The following is a 20,416-nucleotide window of genomic DNA, read 5'->3' as shown; positions in this document are numbered from 1 at the left end:
ACAAATCTTAGGCAATAGCCAAGACTACTGCTGTTGAGACTGTTACTATGTCATACAGGAAAACATCTGACAAAGGTACATGCATTTTTTGAGCTAAACTTGTTAACTTTCACCAGGTCAATTCCTGGATTTTCTGTGGATTTTGTTTAGGTAAAATTTTACAGAAGTGATAAACCAGGTGTCAAATCCTGAGGTCTTTATGTGACTGGAGAGGGCTTAAAAGGACTTGCATACATGTACGACGGTTTGGTCTTGGTTCTAGATTTGAGATTTGTAAAAGGTAATTGTCAAAGTTGAGAGTATTCAAACCAAGATGACCTTGTTGAGTGGAGAGAAATGCACATTGCCAGAGGGCATTTTGTCTCTCTCTTAGGATGAAACAAATTGCCCTCAAGTTTCCAGGCTAGGATGATGAGCTTAAACTCATACCGCTATTTTTAAATGCCTGACTTAAGAGAGATGAATTGCATCCAAGAGCTACTGAATGGATCCAAATACACACACTTAAGTATTTCCAAACTTTTGGACTCATAGAAAGACTGACAAAAGAAGGTCTATGTTAACATTTACATCTCCTCATACAATTATGGTTAAAGAAATAAGTTAACTTTTCTGTTTTCCATGTTTTAAAACATGTTTTAAACAATACTGAGTATTGCAAGACTTTGTTCATTGCTGAAATTTTGTAAAGACAGCAGAAATTCAAACTGCTATCAAGAGAAATTGCCTTGATCAAGATTTGTAGAATATTAAAGAAATTCAGAGAAAAAACAAATGAACGAACAAACAAACCCACTTTGTTTCTGATAGTGACATTGGGAAACTATTGCACACATTGATCAAGCAATTACAAACTCCTAGCAAACAGCAAGTGGAATGTTTGGAAGGCAAGGCAGAAACCTAATTGATTCTAGTTTCTTAGGGGTTTTTTAAGTCTAAATTACTTAGGAGTTGAAGTATAACAGGAGCTAGCAATTTGACTTCCTATGATTTTAGGGACTAGAAAAGAAGATAGATGTGTTGCTGTGGTTTAGCACACTATCATGGATCAAATGAGACTTCACAACTGTCCATACTACCCTCTTAAACCACAGCAAACGCAAGATCATGGAAGTTATTTTGAATGTCTGTCTTGGTGGGATAATCAGGGTTGCATTACTAATGCTTGCCGCAGTCTTCTTTTGGACTGTAGTGACATAATATGTCATGGAAAAAGTTGTCCATGGAGGAGATTAACCCAAGCAGTAAAATGGATTCACTGAATACTTGAAGCACAACTCCTCTGAAGCAATGTGTCACTATTAGAGATGCAGAACAAACCTTGAACTGACTCAAATTGAAAGATTTCAGATCAGGTCAGCAAATTGAAACAAAACATTTCAATGCAGGAAATCAGAAATTTTTCATGCTTCAAATGTAATCTTCTTGGAACATGTCATTTATATGAAAAGTTTCTATATTTTGGGGTTTTGACCTGGTTTTGGATCCCCATTTCCAGGAAAAAATAGTGAATTTTTTACAGATCAGAAATATAAATAATAGTAGAATAATTTTTTTCTCTCTTTCATTCCTGGGTTTTTTACTTATTTTGTTTACTTATGTAGATTTTTTTTAAGGTAGATACCTTTGTCTGCAACTCCAGTTTGAGTTAATGAGACTTCTATGGCACAACCCCCTTTCTTGCCTTTACATGTGATGGTCATTTTACTTTATTAATGATTTATTTCTAGTTCATTTTGTATTTCAAGTGGAGTCTATGTGCTATTCTTACACTTTTTATAAAATATAGAAATATTTTTTAATAAATATAAAGATGTCCATGTATTTAGGTATTGGCTCAGTTCTTCTTAAGTCTCTCTTTCCCCTAACTTTTGATCTCCTGCTTCTGTTTTTTCCAGGGGTTTATGGAAAGGTACAAATTTATAGCGCTTATCCTAAGACGTCTTGGACACATCTGGGAACTAACGTTGCTCCTGGCAATGAAAGGTGGTATTTTGCCCAAATATGCCTCCAAATATTAAATTTGGGCTCCTGTTCCTATGACTTGTATTAATATTGCTCTTTTTATTTGCGATAATGTTTAAACTATGTCTAGGTAGAATAAGAACAACGATGCTACATCTTGCAAGAAAATTATACTACTTTTAGGTTCATTTTAATACTTAAGAAGAATGAAGCTGAGATTTTCTTCTTTTCTTCTGTCCTTCCTTCTTTGCTTGCTTCTGTCTTTCCATCCTTCTTCCTTCCTTCTTCTGTCTCTCCCTCTACTTTTCTCTTTCTTTTTAGAAGGAAGAGATGTACTCCAAAGTGGCTGATATCTTGGTGATTAGGATGTTCATTTTGGTTTAAGACACCTACATTAAAAACTCATCTCTGAATTAAGCAAAACTGGGATAGGAACCATGTTCTTCAACATCTTAGCTTAGTCCTTTATGAAGTGGTTTCTGGAGGGAACGTCTTAATTTCTTCTATTAGAGTCAATCTTCTTTGTATATGTAATTAATGACAATTGGCTCAAAGACTATAAGGCTACCTGTACAGCCTGAAGAATAAGGTTTCTGTCTGGTATGTGAGGCTTCCAAGGTATAGACACATTTTCCCTTAATCTTGGCAAAAATAGCTTTGAAACGCTACCTTCTCTCTCCCCTGTTGCTGCCCATCTATAAGCTTTTACAGGCCCTGCAGCAGACTCATCTTCACGATCACTTACCCATTAATTCAGTCTGAAGGCTTAGCCAAAACCGTCACTTCAGGCAGGTTAAGTGGCGTTGCCACAGACGCCTGTTAAGCGAATAGGTGTCTATGGCCTGAAGTTCAAACCTTTCACCTGAACCAGAGAACGTGTCTGCATAAGGATCTCACCTGTAAGTGCACTGACCATTAGTTGGTGTGGGGTGGGCACCTCCTAGCTCTTGCTGAAACTCTCATTCATGACTGCCTTGCACAAAATTGTCATTGCCTTTCGTTGTAATTCTTCCAAATGCTTCATTTTAAATTGAAATACCCATATTCAAAGGAAACAATTCTACTAGTCAGGCCTAACAAAAACTCATTGGAAGAGTTGCCATCTAGGTAGAGGTGAAATATCAGCATTTAGTGAAGGAATTATTTGTAAACTCATTGTAGATGTGTGCAGTGGAGGCACAAAGACCTCACAAGTAGGATTTGTTTGTTGTTAGCTCTCACAAAGTTGAGTGTCTAGTGTAGATTAATTGTTTAGGATTGCTGTCAGTGGAGAGACAGATACTTCCAGATGCTGATTCAAACCATGCAACATTAGAATCACCCTCTGGAAAATCTTCTCTTTCCCTGATTAGGATGGGAGTTCAGAGTAAGCAGATTCTTGACTGAACCATGCCAGTTCAATACTTGGATGAAATGGATCCAGGCTAGTATTGGTCTGCTGCCCAGATGTTTTATGTGAAATATCATGAGGTGCTAAGATACAAGTATTTGGAGTTCATTCATCCACCTTAATTATGGCACAAACAGTTGTTTCCATTGTTGAAAGAAAGAAAACAAACAAACAAAAAAGCTATTTATAATGAAAAGTCTACTAATAGCCAGCTAAGAGTTAATGTGGTTAAATACAGGAAATAGGCAAGTTAGTGCTAGCATATGAAAGCTGAAGGAAGTGGCTTTTTTATTGACTGACAGAAGCTGCAGTATATATTTTCCAGCATGAATCAGCACATGAGTTAGGGAAGTACTTATGCTTTCAAAAAGAAAGGGAAAAAAAAAAATAATTGCTTATTTACTTACAGTGAAAACCTAAATGAGTATTTCAACAGATTAGCATCTTAGATGCTTTCTTTTGCTTACTGATTCCTCTCATCAGACTTTATTGAAATGTAAGAGGCAAAAGAGTTATGTTTGGGTCCACAAGATGTGAATTATTATTGGATTGTATTTCTGGAACTGGACTTAAGATTCAACTTGTAGTATGGGTTACATGTGAACTGTCAAAAATCCCAAACATACACCACAATTATTCTTACTCTTCCTCTTTGCCAGTGCATTTATCCTGGGACAATGCAAAGTTCTCAGTCACACTAACACTTTCCTGCCATTTCAGAAGCTGTCCAGTGCTTCCTCTAAGCAAAAAAAGAAATCAAAGGTTTGGTAGACTTCTCTACTGAACGTTCACAGGTGCCGAAAACTGAAAGTACTCGTCTTGAGCCTACTTATCGCCAAAAAAAACTGTGAGAAGGGACACTAGGAAAACTTGGCAACATAGCTTGCTAGCTACATCCCTTTAGGACTTTCCTTTCTCTCTGCACTTCTGTCTTTCTTGACTGCCTGATGAGGCATTCTCTGAATTCATTCAGTGGTCTGTTTTCTCAACAATTACCTGAGGAGTACAGATCTCACCTGGCCAGCATCAGTCAAACTGTAATAGGACCCTTTGGATATTTATCAAATATATATAAACACTGATCATTATACATTTTGCTTTCACTAAATGTTTTTGTTTTCTGTATCTGAAGCTAAAAAAACCCTGAGCTACAAATATAACTGAATGAAAAGGGGGATCTTCAGTTCAAGATTAAAACAGATAAATGTAGGTGTCTGTGTAGTGTTTAAAATGTACCTAAGCTCCCTTTAGAGTCAGCAGAATGCTAGGTGCTGGAGCCTAGAGGGCTGATCAACTACCAAGGGCAGGATTCAGGTACCTAAACATAGGTTTTGGGCTCATCAGAGGTGCATTTGGCTCATCTGAGATACCTTGGAGTCCCCTCCATGGCTTCCACCTGTGTCTTCAGGAACACTCCATGAACAAGTCCTATCATACCTACCAGATGGTGTCTTAGATATCCTGGGACATCTCAGATAGCAACAGGTGCTCATGTTTAGGGAATCAAATCCTGGTCTATATGCCCAGTATGGAGAGAGCTGAATTGCTTTCCATTCACTACTGACTGTACCAATCAGCTATAGTGGAAGGTTAAATGCCCAGTGCACAGACACATACCCCTACACATGGACACCTACATTTTGATGTCTAAGTCCAAAAATGACCTTCAGCTCTGTAGGATGTTCCTGGCACCAAAAATAGTCTGACATATCTTTAGTAGGCAATTTACTTGAGCCCTGCAACTCTGTACTGGAGCTGTATACCTTCCTAACCAACGGCGTGAAATAGACATTTCAGGACAAAATTCCTCCCACATATTTTTGACATCTGTTTTTGCAGAAAGCCCTAAAGGGGCTTTTCCTAGAGCATAGCCTGTGGATTCTTTCTGAGATCTGCCTAGGCAAAACTGTTGTTCATTTTTTAGGAAATCTGTCAGCATAACTCTCATAAATGTAATGACATTAACTTAGTATCTTGGTGTTACAGGATTTTTGTGGAGGATGAAGTAGACTGGAATCATGGTGGAGATATAGTGATCAGCTCTTCCTCCTATGAAGCCCACCAAGCTGAAACAGTTACAGTTAAAGAAGTCAGTGGTCATAGCATAAGAATTCATGAACGCCTTCTGCACAGACATATTGGTAAGCAATCTGTCTCTCCATCTGAAAGAGTTTTCTTCTGAAGTATTGATCTTCCATTGCAGATCTCACCAAGATCAATTCTACTTTATTGAGGTATCTTCATTACTTTCTCCATATGCTTTTTCTTGCTGTTTTGATACTGAAAATGTGATGTTCAAAATTGCACAGAATAGATGGTTCTAACATGAATTTCTGAGAATAGAATGAATTCAGTGCTAAATAATTTTGGAAAACTTCCTGGTATTTTGTCTTTTAGGTATAACTGGTTAACACAGAGAGAAATTAACTGAAATTTTAAAAGAAAAAATAAATGCAGGGTTTTTTTAGGCCATTTACACAATTTCTGTGGTGTGTCAAAACTGAAAAATTAAAAAAAATCCTTTTTTTCAAATTGCAAAATAATTAGAGTCATGGAGTTTCAAGTGCAAAATTTTATCAACTCCATGGCATAGAACTAATGTATTTGTAGTCTAATAGGTAAATAAACATAAAATCTGTATATAGCTCTATTTCCTGTGTAGATTACATGGGATCTGTATTTAACGGGAAAAAGATATGCACCGTTGATAATTAACTTAATTTTATTTCAGCCTATAAAATAAATTTATTACCATCTATTAAAAAAAAAAAAAGAATTGTTATTAACAAGTCAAATTCTGAAGCTCCAAAACCAGGATTTTTCCTGTGCATAGCAATATTTTTTAATTTAGTCTTTATTCACGCTAGTAAGCCCAGAAGTTAGTATGATGGATAAAAGGTTCAGAAATATTCTGTGTTTTAAATGGCTGTACCTGTGCTAGTAAACAAAGCTTCACTTGGAACCGAGCCCTGTTCTGCAATTATCCATAGTGTTAATTGATAGTAGCCCCCATAGCACCACTTTGTATGACAATTGCATTTTTCAAAAAAAGAAATGCAGTTCGAAGGATAGCACGTCTAAACCCCATTTCCAGTAGTTTATGCACAGCCATTCTTTTTTGCGAGGGAAGGAAGAAACCTGCCAGTCAGTCCTGGGGCCAGAGAACGGTTCTTCACCTATTTTCTTAGCTAATGTAGATATAGTAAGTGTATCCTGAGATGAAATTATTACATACAATTGAGTACTGCAGCAGTTGATAGACATAGCTGAAAAAAAAAGGACTGATGGGAGAATTGAGATTAGTGGGATTCACCTGGGCAAATGTAGATATCTACAGTAAATGTTCACACATGAGCTAGTTGCTCTCAGCTCCCTTGATAATCAAAGCAGAAAAATACATACTGCTTACTTGTATTTCATCTCTCCCTAAAGCAGATGTATAAAATAGACAAAAAATTGCACTTGAGAATTGCCTGTTGCTCTCCATTGTACATAAAACCAGTTTGGATAACTAAATCATATCTGTATATATCTAAAGTCACCTGAGATGAATTCCAAGCTAGACACCTGCACAAACTCTCTCAAAAGTCTCATTTAGAAACACTTTGTTTTAGAAAACATGTACAACGAAGACTTTTTAGCAAATTGTTTTTTAGCATTGCCATTGGTCTGCTCCTAATGAGAATTCATGGAGATCAGCTCTGCAGCGTACTGAAGAATGACTCCAGCACATACAGCTTAGAAAAAATGAAGTGTGAATCTGTTCATCGATTTGGCATCTGCACACCGCAGGGAGAAGGTTTAGCACCTTCTTTTTCTAAAAATGAAATATGTTGGTAAAATACAAGCACATGGTGAATATTTGATGGGCAGGTGGCCTTTCTGTTTCTGTGTTGATGCATGTAGATTGTGCTGGAGGAAAAACACACCTGAATGTCAGTGCAGATTCTGCAGAGAAGCTGTGCATAAGCTGTCAGGCTTTATGTCCCTCAAAGCACTGGTATATAGGTATGATAGACACTTATCACATTTTCTCTCTTGAAACTCCTCAGGGCATTCCCATGACACAGAAGACGGTAGACGCATCCCTTTGGCTGCAGAGGTTGGACTCCTAACACGCAACATACAGATCAAGTCTGACGTGGCTTGCGCTGGGAGGATGCTGGTGGGACGTTTTACAGACTCAAGTGGGACAGAGTTTGAAGGTAGTTGAGATTCACCTCTCCTCATCGACCAGACCAGTTCTGCCCAAGAAAGGACTTACAGCAGATGTATCCATTCACATGTGCTAAGCAATTTTAAGCAAGCTGTGACCATGCGACACATATGAAACATGAGTGTGGTGCTTAGTTGTTGGCGAGGGTTAAACCACAACAGAGGGCCTGTTCTGTGGTTAGTTGGTTTTTACTATAACTTTATATATATTTATGAACAAGTACCTATCACGGGCAATACCCTGCCAAAGGTTGCCTGCTCTTATCTGCCTGAGTGCTGTTTAAATGGGTGTCATTCTTACCAGTTCTTAGGTAATTTTATAAGCTTTTATTTCACTATAGTTATCTCATTGCAGGTGCCCTTCAACTCTTAAATACTGAGTTTTTGAACTTTGGGCCTCCTCAGCTTTCTGCCATTGAATTCAGGAATATATCCCAAGGGTCTTCAGTGGTGTCATCCAGCATTAACGGTAGCTGTGGAGGTGGCATTAAAGCAGTCATGAGCAACTGGATCTTGTTGCACGATAACATGGTATTCAACACGGTTGGACCTGGCATTGATTTGGAAGGGCAAAATCATTCTCTCATCAGGAACCTTGTTATTCTGAGCAGGCAGCCAGAAGGCTTATTAAACTGGGTTGCTGGCATCAAGGTGAACCTTGTCATTGGTGTCTCCCTCTGTGGCAATGCTGTGGCAGGATCTGAGCGAATTGGCTTCCATATCAGGGGCCAAGAGTGTTTTCTGGATGGAGAGTATTGCAGTGAAAACGTGGCCCATTCAAGTCTCCATGGTATTCATCTGTACTGGGGAGATGGATTTCAGACCTGCACTAGAATCACAGGTTTTCTATCCTATAAGAATTACGACTATGGTGTCATGTTCCACCTTGCAAGCAGCGTCATCATGGACAATGTGGTGCTGGTGGACAACACTGTGGGTCTCATGCCAGTAGTGTACTGTCTCTATGCCAGACAATGCCACACGGGGAAAAGACTCATAGAACTTAGAAACTCCGTCATTGTTGCAACAAGCTCAACTTTTGACTGCATCAGAGACAGGATCAAGCCTCACTCAGCTGACCTAACAGCCAAGGATCGACCACCATATTACCCTCTAAGAGGCCGTGTTGGGATTTTATGGCCTACGTTTACCACTGTTCCCAGCCAAAGGCCAGATAACCCATGGCACAAAACTGGGCATTGTCCAAAAGTCCTGGGACTCATGAAGCTGAAAGGTAGGTCTTCCAATCCACTGGCCAGACTCTTCTGTCACTGATTTTCTTGATTAATTACATTTTTGCAATTGAAGTTGCAGCCTTCCACACCCACAAATGGATGTGGTGGGGAAATCTGAGCCTCAATGGAATTCATAACATAAATTTTTTTTGGTTCGATACAGTTCAATAAAAAAAAGTATCATTTGGTATTTTTTCACTTCCTGAATCTAGTGCAGTATAATTATGTCATGTGCTAATGTATATATTTCACCTCAAACATGCGTGCCTTCTGTGCTATCTATTTTTCCACTTGATTCATCTGTCTGATCTACAGTTACCTCTACCTAAATAAAGATACCAAGTTTGGGAAGTGAATAGCACACTTTGTATAGAATTTGCATAGAACATGATGGCTACAGCTGCACAGAAACAGTAATGGTTTTTATTGTTATAAGGGATTGCACAAGAGGGATAAAAGTCAGATATGTATCCTGCGTCTTTGCTTCAAATGAATTTTATAGTCCCCAGAGTAATATTTGCATATAGCAGAACCTAGATAGCTGGTTACCATGGTGGGATCTAAATACCTCACATTTTTTCATGTCTTTATCCCTCACTGCTACCTACTTTTGTAAGAAAATACATTATCCTCTTTTTACTGAAGAGTAAGGGGGACAGAGAAAGATGAATAGATTTGCCCAGGGTCTCACAGAAAATTTGTGGCAAAGCATGAATTTTGTAGGTGCACAAGAGCCAAGCACATGTCACCAGGCCCAGCTCGTCTTATATTAATATCTGGCAAGTGGATAAACCATCCAAGGCACGTTGTCATTAAACCGGTTCTTACTGATTCAAATGAAAATTTATTAATCACTCTTGCTTTTGTTTCTTTTTCACCTACTATTTCCCTTGATTTCATTTCCTATGGGCCTGACTTGGTTTGTGTCAACTTAAGATATAACTTGGCTATGGAACATTCTAAAGCCAACCGAAGATCTATGATAAATGCAATTAGTCCGATGTTAAAACTATTTGTACATATATATATGGGAGCAATTTAACATGGAAAATGTCATAGAAAAGAGCCTTTCTCTCTTGAGTTCTGGCAATCCTCTAACCACTTTTTCTTGCTTGATCTTCTCTTAATCCCTGGCAGAAGTCACCTTCACTGGTTTTACAAAGAGCTGCTACAGTGAAGATAGGGATGTCTGCATCATGTCAAATGCTGACAATTTAGGCATCGTGCCTCTTATCACAGCGGAGACATCAAGGATGTTACATGTTAATGAGAAGGACAAGTTCTACTTTCACCCAACGAGGTAATATGCTTCATTTTGAACTATCAATGGTTTGTGCAAAAAAAAAGCACCTACAGTTTTGGGACTATCCTCACCTCTGCTTGTATCATCTGTCTTTTTGTATTGTCTTACAAAGAGTTGAAGCAATTAGTTTAGACTGGATGTTTAGCTGCAGAGCAGTCCCATTCTTTGCCTCTGTCTCTGCTCTTGTACTGCTTGTGTCTGCTAAAAATGAACAAGCTCAGACATGAAACACGCACTGAAAAACTTGAATCCAGAAAAAAGAAAAGAAAAGAAAAAAAAAAAAAAACCCAAGCTTAGTTTAGGGCAATTTTTTAAAATTTCAGGTTCAGATTCTATCAAGGTGCATCTCCAGAGTAATCCCCTTGGATTTCCCCTTCTACTGACATTTGTATAACAAAATAAGCTTCACACATCCCATTTCTTAAAACTCCATCCTGAGCATCTCTGACTTCTCAGCCTCAGGCTTCAGAAAATGTCAGGACCTCCAGCAAAAAACCCTGAGACAGGGAATGTCCTTTTGGTCGGAGAAGCGGAGCTTGATTTTTGCCTGCGAGATCACGTCAGAAATGTTGATCAGTACCAGGCAGGCTGTGAGATGTCAAATGATTGCCAGAACTGCTCCTGCCCAGGGAGAATATCATCTGTGTGTGGAGGAACACGGAGGAGGGAGGGGAGAGCTTCATCTGTAACCTTAAGTCACTGCTGGTTGCAGCGGTTTAAACATACCACGTCCAATTGAAACCACATGCCTATTTATTTATTACAACCGGTGAAAACAATACAGCGACTATGTCAGGAAAGCCTTGAAGTAGCAAAAAAATCCAGCATGGACTTCACTTGCCAGTCAAAAATAATTGGAGGTGTCCCACACTGCTATGTTTAGAGCCCCTCCAGCCTTCTGCCAGAATTTTTATTTTATTCTATATTTTTGCTTTTTGCTTTGGGCATTAGTTTGCGTGTAGATTTCTGAGACCTGTCCAGCTTGTCAGCTCCCATTATGTTTCACTCTTATATCCATCCCACAATATTATGCTATCAGTGAGCTGCTGAATGCGCAGTCCACTGCAAGAGCTGGTGATTTTCAAACATGATGAATGCACATGGATTACTGCATGCTTTCTTAGTAGTCTGGTAAACCTCGGAGGGAGATTACGTCTCTCAGTGCTCCTCATGGATTATCTACTTGAGGGTCAGAAGGCTCTGCAGAGGGATCTGGACAGGCTGGATCGATGGGCCGAGGCCAATTGTATGAGGTTCAACAAGGCCAGGTGCCGGGTCCTGCACTTGGGTCACAACAACCCCATGCAACGCTACAGGCTTGGGGATGAGTGGCTGGAAAGCTGCCCCGCAGAAAAGGACCTGGGGGTGTTGGTCGACAGCCGGCTGAAGATGAGCCAGCAGTGTGCCCAGGTGGCCAAGAAGGCCAACGCCATCCTGGCCTGGATCAGAAAGAGTGTGGCCAGCAGGAGTAGGGAGGTGATCGTGCCCCTGTACTCGGCGCTGGTGAGGCCGCACCTCGAATCCTGTGTTCAGTTTTGGGCCCCTCACTACAAGAAGGACATTGAGGTGCTGGAGCGTGTCCAGAGAAGGGCGACGGAGCTGGTGAGGGGTCTGGAGCACAAGTCTGATGAGGAGTGGCTGAGGGAACTGGGGTTGTTCAGTCTGGAGAAGAGGAGGCTGAGGGGAGACCTCATCGCTCTCTACAATTACCTGAAAGGGGGTTGTGGTGAGGTGGGTGTTGGTCTCTTCTCCCACGTGACGAGTGACAGGACAAGAGGAAATGGCCTCAAGTTGCGCCAGGGGAAGTTCAGGCTGGATATTAGGAAAAATTTCTTTACTGAGAGAGTGGTGAGACACTGGAATAAACTGCCCAGTGAGGTGGTGGAGTCACCATCCCTGGAGGTGTTCAATGAATATGTGGATGAGGCATTGCGGGACATGGTTTAATGGGCATGGTGGTGTTAGTTGATGGTTGGACTTGATCATCTTACAGGTCTTTTCCAACCGTAGTGATTCTGTGATGTGCATGCATTTATTTAATCCACCTATGCAACTGCTGAGCTTCATCCAGGCTCTGTGGCTGGATTGTTCAGCTTCAGCATCCTGAAGGGGTATCTTGATGGATATGTCCTGTCAAAGAGAAGGTGAGCATTGCCTTAGAGCAAGAGAGGAAATAGAAACATCAGGGAATATGGCAAGACCATGAAGTCCTTTGTTTGTATGACTGGTAGACCTAACCAGCTGAAACGCTGGATCTTCTGAGAGATGTTCAAGAATTGAACTAGCTGTCAGGATCAGAGGAGCTATCTTTGTTCTCTGCGTTTTTTGAGCTGTGTTGACTGGGGGTCCATTTGTTTCTCTGTCCTTAATGTAAATCTCTGCCTGTATCTGTTTGCCACATTCAAAATGTCAATAGTTGGGTTTTTTCAACCTGAGGCCAAGAAATTCTAGGTTTTCTTCAAGACTGAATGTGTATCCACGTAGCAATGTGTAGATGTTTCCATGGACTTTGTTGGATTACAAGTCATTGTATCTCATTGTATTTTGTAATAGGAGGGATATGGCCAGTTGATTAATTCCTTTAAGGTGTGTTAAACCTTTAGTCAAAATGCAGTTAAAAGCACTTAAGATCCTCAAGATGAGATTCAGCTCACTACAGTTTAGTGATCCAGAAATTAGGCACGTAATCTAAAGAAGCCACTAAACTCATTCTGTAGGCAATAGAGACCCTTGTCTAGGAAATTATTCATCTCAGCTGTCCTATATACGTCTCAGGTTAGGTGAGTTTTCCTCCAACAAACGTGTCCTGCTGCAGGTACCTCCCTCTGTAGAAGCCTATCTTTAATGATATACACAGAAATAGGCTTTTCTGGCTGTTTCAAGCCACTAAACTTACAATTTCCTCTTGAGAGTATACTGATGATAGAATTGGATAAACTTATTTGAAAATTAGATGTAGTTTGCTGAGATAGATTAACATGCCATCTAAAAAGGGCTTTGTTCTATTTTGGACTAATGCTCTTACCTTATTAGTCTTATTTTCAAAGTATGGTTTAATTCTATTCTTTGGATCTGAACCTGTCATTAAAAAGAGAGAAATAGCTATTCATTGTCTGGGAGACAGTACTGGTTGAGTATTCCCTTACTACTAGATATGTTGATTGGGTGATGAAACCCTGGCTCAGGCATAGCTTTGAGGTGAGATCCATGTATACTTCACTTCAAGCCCATCAAAACCACCAAAATGACATTGAATCTCCAAACCCAGGTTTTTTATTAGAACATAAATTAGGACAATGATCTTTTCAGATGCAGTTCCAAACACCTGGGTATGAAAGAAAAAAAAAAAAGCCAACAAAATGAGTTTATAAACACATTAATCCTTATGCACTGTGTCCTATTAAAATGGGTTTTCTCCTTCAAGTTTGCTTCTACTCTAGCAATGTTAAGTGGCTCCTTGACGTGCAGCAAACTGCTCTGAATTCCTAGCAGAAGTTTCTTTATTTAAGATGTGTGCTCCCTGCTAGCTCCCTCTCTCATACTTTCTTCCATTTCACCTTCCTTCACACTTTCTCCTGCATAAGCTTAGCTGTTCACGGGAAGGTGCCATTTTCTGACCCTTGGGAGAGCTCCCCCATTCCCGACTGCAGTGGTTAGAACAAGGCAAACAGGTACTGCTGGGCAGCCAATGCTTTTTTAACAAAATATGATGTATAACACACACCAATCTGTAAGCAAAAAATAAACAATCCATCAGCTGGTGGATGTGAAGAGTAATGCCTGTGCTGTATACTGCATACTGCAGAGATATTCCTGGTCGATTGGTGCAATAGCAGCCAATACACGTTTCCCTTCACACAGCAACTACAGGCTTCGTCTGCCACGGGTCAAAAATTAATGGCATATGGCTACTGATGGTTGCATCACTGCAGTTCCTTAAATCAGGAAAGCCAAGAAGGAACCAGAGGTATTCAAGCTGCAACTTTATAGTTGGCTCTAAGGACCATGATGATCCACACTGGCCAAAACAAACCCCAGGGAGGAGGAGATTTGGGGATAGAAGTTATACTGAAAATAAGATGATTTTCTCTGTCCAAATCCAGCCAACATTTGGAGAGAGAGGATGTTGATTTGGGTTTTTTTGGTCAGTTTGGATACAAACATGCCAAAATATAAATATTGCTACAGAATTTCTTTGCAGAGTATGCCAGATCTCGACTGAAATACTTAGGTTTCATTCATTTTTGCGTTTTTTCCATGTTTTTCTTTTCTTGGGCATGTGAGTTCACCTAGTAAATATCAAGACATTGCATGTATATGCAAAAGTGTTTGTTGCCAGTGTAAATAAATTACAAACAACAGCACAATATTTTTACTTTGCTCTCTTCTTTATAATAACTTTACCTCTCCTACCTGTCAGTGTACAGACCTCTGAAGACACCATGTTCCCTGAAAAGAGTTGCAAAGGCTCGAGGAAGGCTCTTTTCAAGGATTTGGATGGAGGTGTCCTGGACCTAGAACCACCTGTTTCTGTTTTCCCAAAGTCAGAATTTGACTGGACACAGTTCTACTTGCAAGCTGGTAAGTACCTGTGCTATCTAGAGTGCCTGCAAAGTCATGCATACATTTGACCCACGAGGTGTGGGTTTACTCCAGGTTCTCATTGAGACCTACAACTGAGGTCAAGATGGTGGTGGTCCCAGATTGTGTGATGCCTTTCCAGGACGGATGTAGGGAATTACAGTGTAGAAGTCTGGGAGGCCTCGTTGCACAGTTCTGTGTCCACCAGTGCCTCTCTGCCTTCTTGTAGAATCATGTCACCTGGCATCCTTGGCATCTTTAGGGTTTAATTAATCCATTTTAACACAAGAACAGAACTTACCTGCCCTTTGCAAAGTCGTCTGAGAACACTGAGTAAGACGTGCCGTGTAAATGCTACGTAAGTGCAAAATAACAATAATTGGCCCAGCGAGGATTTTCATCCACATCCCACTGAGGAGATAATCAAGCTCAAAACCCACTCCAGAAGTTTTAAACCCCCCTCTCTGGTTTAGAATGGCCCATTCTGCTTGGTAACCACTTTCTGAAGGTTCACGCAGCAAGGCTCCCTTTGCATCCTGATTAAAACTCTGCTCTCTGATTCCAAATAAACTCTTTAATTAAAATCAGCATTGCCTGCGCCTGCTGCTGATGGCGGCCATTTTGCTGAAAAGGCGCATCATTTGTGACTCCAGTGGTATGGGAGACTGATGGAAGGGACTGTAATTAATCCTGTTTTCCATCCCACTCTAAAACTGATTAAACAGGAGAAAAACTTTAATCTTTAAACAAAATGTCTAATGTGTACCCAGTAAAGGCTTTTCCTCTAAGGATCCCGCTTTAACTGCCTGCTTACAGGGCTGATTAATGCGTTGTCTAGATGCAAACACGCGGGTTTTTACTCTACCTTTTCTGCCCCGACTACGAATCACATGCAAGCGCTAATACCCTAGCAGCAATACCACTTAGCACCTGCGTATTAATGCATACATACTTTTGCATAAAGAACCTGCATTTTATTTAGATTCGCACCATTTTTAGCACACCCTGGCACACAGTCGTATGCATGCCAGGAATCCGCACCATCTAAACTGCACTGACAGTGCAACCTGCACTCCACAGGGTTTATCTCCTTGCGTAATGGAGGCGACAGCATATGGTAAATGCTGCTTGCCTCTGAGGCTGTAACAAAATTGCTGTGTTTTCTTCTTGCTGCCCAAATATGAATGGGGATTTTTTTCCCCCTCCCTTCACAACTGTGTGTTTAATTCCTCTGTATTTCTCATTCTGACCTGCAGTTCCTTTCATCTTGAGGATGACATTTGGAAAGGCACAGCTTGGTGCTAGGGTGAATTCATGGTTGTCTTCTTGCCTTCTCCCCCCCCCCCTTCTCCCTGTTGAAAGTTGTAGCACTGAGCATTTTGCGCAGAGCAACGCAAGCTCCCACGCTAGACAAATAGGAGAAAATGCTCGCCTTTCCTGCTCCCACAGATCTTCTGCAGGGCCAGATTCCCCCTTGGCGTGACAGGGCTTCAAGGCCAGTGATGATAGTGGTGTTACGATGCTGTTGAGCAGAATTTGGCCCTTGGAGTTCTGCCTTTCCTGAATCCAGATGAGCATTGGGTACTTATGTTATCTCTGTGGTCAAGACCTGCCCGCTGAGCCTATCATCCATGCATCCACCTGGTATCCTGTTGAACCTGAGTAATTCTGATCACCTCCAGCAGCTTCATCAGAGCACTGCAATGCATTGGTTAGGGCTCTGCTAGCCTGACTAAGCACAGAAACAGGAGATAGTCTTCTCAGGTAGCTACACAACATCCTTGCCACTTCCACAGTTCAGGGACACAAGTTTCTTGGAGACTCAAAAGCTCTGGCTTTCCATGTCCTCTTAATTGCACCTTCATCCAAATGCATGTATATATTCCCTTTAAGCTTCCCGCTTGGACAATCAGCTTGAAATTATTGGCCCTCAGCCATTTCTAGATATTCTGATTACTCTAGGGGAGCAAACCAAAATACTCCATATACTTCAGGGCCACAAAAGCTGGGAAGAGGTCTTCCCAGAACAGTACCACAGAGAATCACAGAATCACAGAATCACTAAGGTTGGAAAAGACCTGTAAGATCATCAAGTCCAACCATCAACTAACACCACCATGCTTATTAAACCATGTCCCACAATGCCACATCCACATGTTCCTTGAACACCTCCAGGGAGGGTGACTCCACCACTTCCCTGGGCAGCTTATTCCAGTGTTTCACCATGAAGAAGAGGCTGTGAGAGCCATAAGTGGGGCATAGTGGATCATTCAGTACCATATTAATGTTCCTGAATTCATATGATGTCTTTAATTAAAGATGCAATCAATATAGAATATATGTAATATATTTCTGTATATATATGTGTGCGTGTATGCAATAGGCAAGGAGGGACCGCTTGGTTTCCTGAGTCCTGCCCACTGCAGATGGGCAGTAGCAAGCCATGCGATGTATAGTTAATCACGTACCCACTGGTTTTTCTTTTGTCTTCCTGTGTGCCTGATCTTTTACCTGCTGTCTTAGCTCTTTGAGTCATAGACCAGGTCTTTTTATTGTGGCTTTCTGCAGAAGCAGAGTTGTTCACATAAAACCAAAGTTTTAGTTTTCTGGATAAACCACAGAATTCAGAAGAAAAACAAAACTAAAACCAAACCAGGAGGGAACAGATCCATGATTTTTATTACTATTTTTACTAAAAGAAAAAGGAGCAACAACAAAAGTGGGTTTGAGTCAAACAAAGCATAATTATTTTTTAATTTAAGGGTACTTTTTGCTCTTTTTTTCTTTTAAATATAATGCTGCAAAAGTTTAGAATGAAATGTTTTCCAAAAACCCCCCAAAATCATTTATGAGGAACTTTCACAGTATCATTTTTCAAATTATCCAAAACAATTTAATGAGTTTAACATGAATTTGTAATTATTTTAATCTCTTCGAGCTGCCATTATTGGATGACAAAATGTTTTTCTCCCAAAACTCATCTCTATACCAAACCTCTTACAAAAGAGCTTGGGGCCAGGCCTGGAGCACTAAATGGTACCACGATACAGGAAATACCAGAATCCCAAGCTGTACAGCAGAATTAGCTATAAACATGAATGTGTCTAGCTGAGGAATGAAGGATTAAGTGAACAGTTCACGTACTCAACTGATTTCTGTGTCCAGGTTTAAACCCCTATTCCACGAAGGATTGCTGATACAACCATCATCCTGTAGTTAAAGTTTCAACCATTTCCTGCCTATCTGCAATATTTATAGGACTATGTTGTCATACCGCCTCATGTCTGTAAACTGACAACAGCCATCTCCCAGGGGCATTGAAGTTCGTTGTCTTCTCTTGGTGGAAAAGTAGCTGAGGACCAGAGGCTGGTAGAAGATTCATCTGACCCCATTTTGATTGCCTCCACTGTCCTCTCCAATGACGAAAGAGAGTTTGACAGTTAGGTTGGCTGATACATGGATATCTGAGAGATGAAACCAAGTCTTTCAAGTTTTAATTTAGAGCCTGCAGACACACGTTTTCTCCCTGTTGGCAGATACATTCTAGGCATTTTTTAAAGCAATTTGGGCTGAATAATCACAGAATCATAGAACAGCCCAGGTTGGAAGGGATCTCGAAAGATCATCTGGTCCAACCTTTTGTGGGAAAGGGAACCTAGATGAGATTATCTAACACCCTGACCAATCGCATCTTGAAAACCTCCAGTGATGGAGACTACCATGGCCCTGGGGAGGCTGCTCCAGTGAATGATTGTTCTCACTGTAAAAAATTTATTTCTTATATTGAGATGAGACCGCTCCTCGTGCAAACAGTATCTGTTGCCCCTTGTCTTCTCCATGTGGCTCCTTGTGAAGAAAGACCCTCCATCCTTTTTGGAGCCTCCCTTTAAGTAGTGGAATATGGCGATGGGGTCCCCCCTGAGCCTTCTCTTCTCCAGGCAGAAAAGACCTAACTCTTCAGTCTTTCCTCACAGGACAGGTTCTCCAGCCCTTTGATTATCTTTATGGCCCTCCTTTGGATTCTCTCCAGTCTGTCCATATCTTTCTTGAATTGTGGGGACCAGAACTGGACACTGTACTCCAGGGGAGGTTTGACAAGTGCTGAGTGAGATAAACATGTCTCTATGTCCACTAGCAATGCCTCTGTGCGTGCAGCCCAGGATCTGGTTTGCCTTTGTTGCTTTAGCAGCGTGCTGCTGACTCCTGTTCAGCTTGTTGTCTACCAGGACCCCCAGGTCCCTTTCAGCAAAGCTGCTCCCTAGCCACACAAATCCTCGCCTGTACTGGGCTCTTTGGTTAGAGGTACAGGACTTTGCACTTGTCTTTGTTAAACTTCATACTGTTCTTACCAGCCCACTCTTCCAGCCTGCCCAGGTCTCTCTGTAAGGTGGCTCTCCCTTCTGCTCCGTACACCTCACCACCCAGTTTAGCGTCATCAGCAAACTCAGTGAGAGTGCTTTCAATCCCATCATCCAGATCATTTATGAAGATGTTGAACAGCTCAGTAGTGATCCGTGGGGGACAAATAAGGTAACCTGAATATTAAATTGTTGCCAGTGTCAGTGACCCAACTTAATGATAAAGCGACTAAGAAAAGCAGAAATGAGTAGATATTGCTTTGGCGCTGTGCAGCAAGATACTGAGCGTCAGTAACTTAACAACCTGTTTGGCTACATTTATCCTGCCTTGTAAGAGAGACATTACGATGGGGCTATAGCCGGAGAAATGGGAATGTGAGGAGGGGAACGAAGAAAGGAAATGGTCATCAGAAAATCTGTCTGCCATTATCTATACTTGCAGAAGTGTTTTTCCCCCTTGTTAGAAGGGAGAATATGACTCTCACTTTCCAAGTGAACCCAAAAGATTGCAACTTGCTATATGGGTCTTTAATCTCAGCTGGTATTTATAGTTAAACATTAGACTATGAGGATTCCACATGTCAGGGTATTACAGCATGAAAGCAGGTTGGCAGCTCAGACAATACTGGATTCTTCAGGATAGGTCCCTTTGAGGGTTCACATTCATGTGGACAGGGATCCAGCTCCCAGTGGTCTTGTGCAAATCCAAAAGTGAGTCCTTCCCGTTCCTATTCTTCCCCTTTAGCGTGGCTTCAAATTTGGCCATAAGAATAATGTTTCCATGTCTCATGAAATTGTTAGTTATAATTCAGAGTTCCCAATACAACTTCCATGCTGTTTTCTAAAGAGATGCAGAAAGATCCTTAGGTTTGCATGAAAGCAATTTCTTTGTGTATCCTGTTTTATGATGGTGTAACTGGTGGAGTCCCTGTTCTGCTTACTTTTGCTCAAGGGAGTAATTCTGATGTACTGGGATAAAGAAGTTCCGGGCTATAATATTTAGCTATCGTGCAAATTTTTCTTCCCGTTTTTAATATGTGCTCCTTGTATTTACTGTGAATAATTGCATTTGTCTTCTACCTTATGCAAACCTGGCACCTCCTTCTAAGGTCTCCGGACACAATAGAAGCATCAGTGAAATTTAGGTCTGTAACACCCCTGTGGGATAGGCATATATTTTGACACTAGTTTCCCAGGCAGAGGACAGAATTTGTGACTTGCCCAAGGTCAGTCACTGAATTAAGGCATATCCTTCCAAAACCCTGACAGCCAGACTCTTAATCTAAAAGCACCCCACCTTGCTTAGGCAGGTTGAAAAGTAAGGTAGCATTAACTAGAATCAGTCAAAAATGTATTTTACATTCTACTT

General features: G+C 40.8%; 1 protein-coding gene across 1 annotated transcript in view; it reads left to right on the top strand.

Moving 5' to 3' along the window:
- PKHD1 (PKHD1 ciliary IPT domain containing fibrocystin/polyductin) overlaps positions 1-20,416 on the top strand; it is a 267,464-nt gene that overhangs the window by 180,663 nt on the left and 66,385 nt on the right. Inside the window, exons 53-58 of the mRNA XM_059831956.1 lie at positions 1,899-1,986; positions 5,342-5,496; positions 7,408-7,560; positions 7,926-8,804; positions 9,943-10,105; positions 14,529-14,689. Of these exons, the coding sequence (XP_059687939.1) occupies positions 1,899-1,986; positions 5,342-5,496; positions 7,408-7,560; positions 7,926-8,804; positions 9,943-10,105; positions 14,529-14,689 (1,599 nt within the window). The remainder of the gene's footprint in view (positions 1-1,898; positions 1,987-5,341; positions 5,497-7,407; positions 7,561-7,925; positions 8,805-9,942; positions 10,106-14,528; positions 14,690-20,416) is intronic.

Source organism: Gavia stellata, chromosome 2 (genome assembly GCF_030936135.1).
Source record: "Gavia stellata isolate bGavSte3 chromosome 2, bGavSte3.hap2, whole genome shotgun sequence".
In the NCBI taxonomy this organism is placed as follows: Eukaryota; Metazoa; Chordata; class Aves; order Gaviiformes; family Gaviidae; genus Gavia; species Gavia stellata.
The sequence above is the reverse complement of the archived record's forward strand: the minus strand, read 5'-3'. Positions and strand labels throughout refer to the sequence as shown.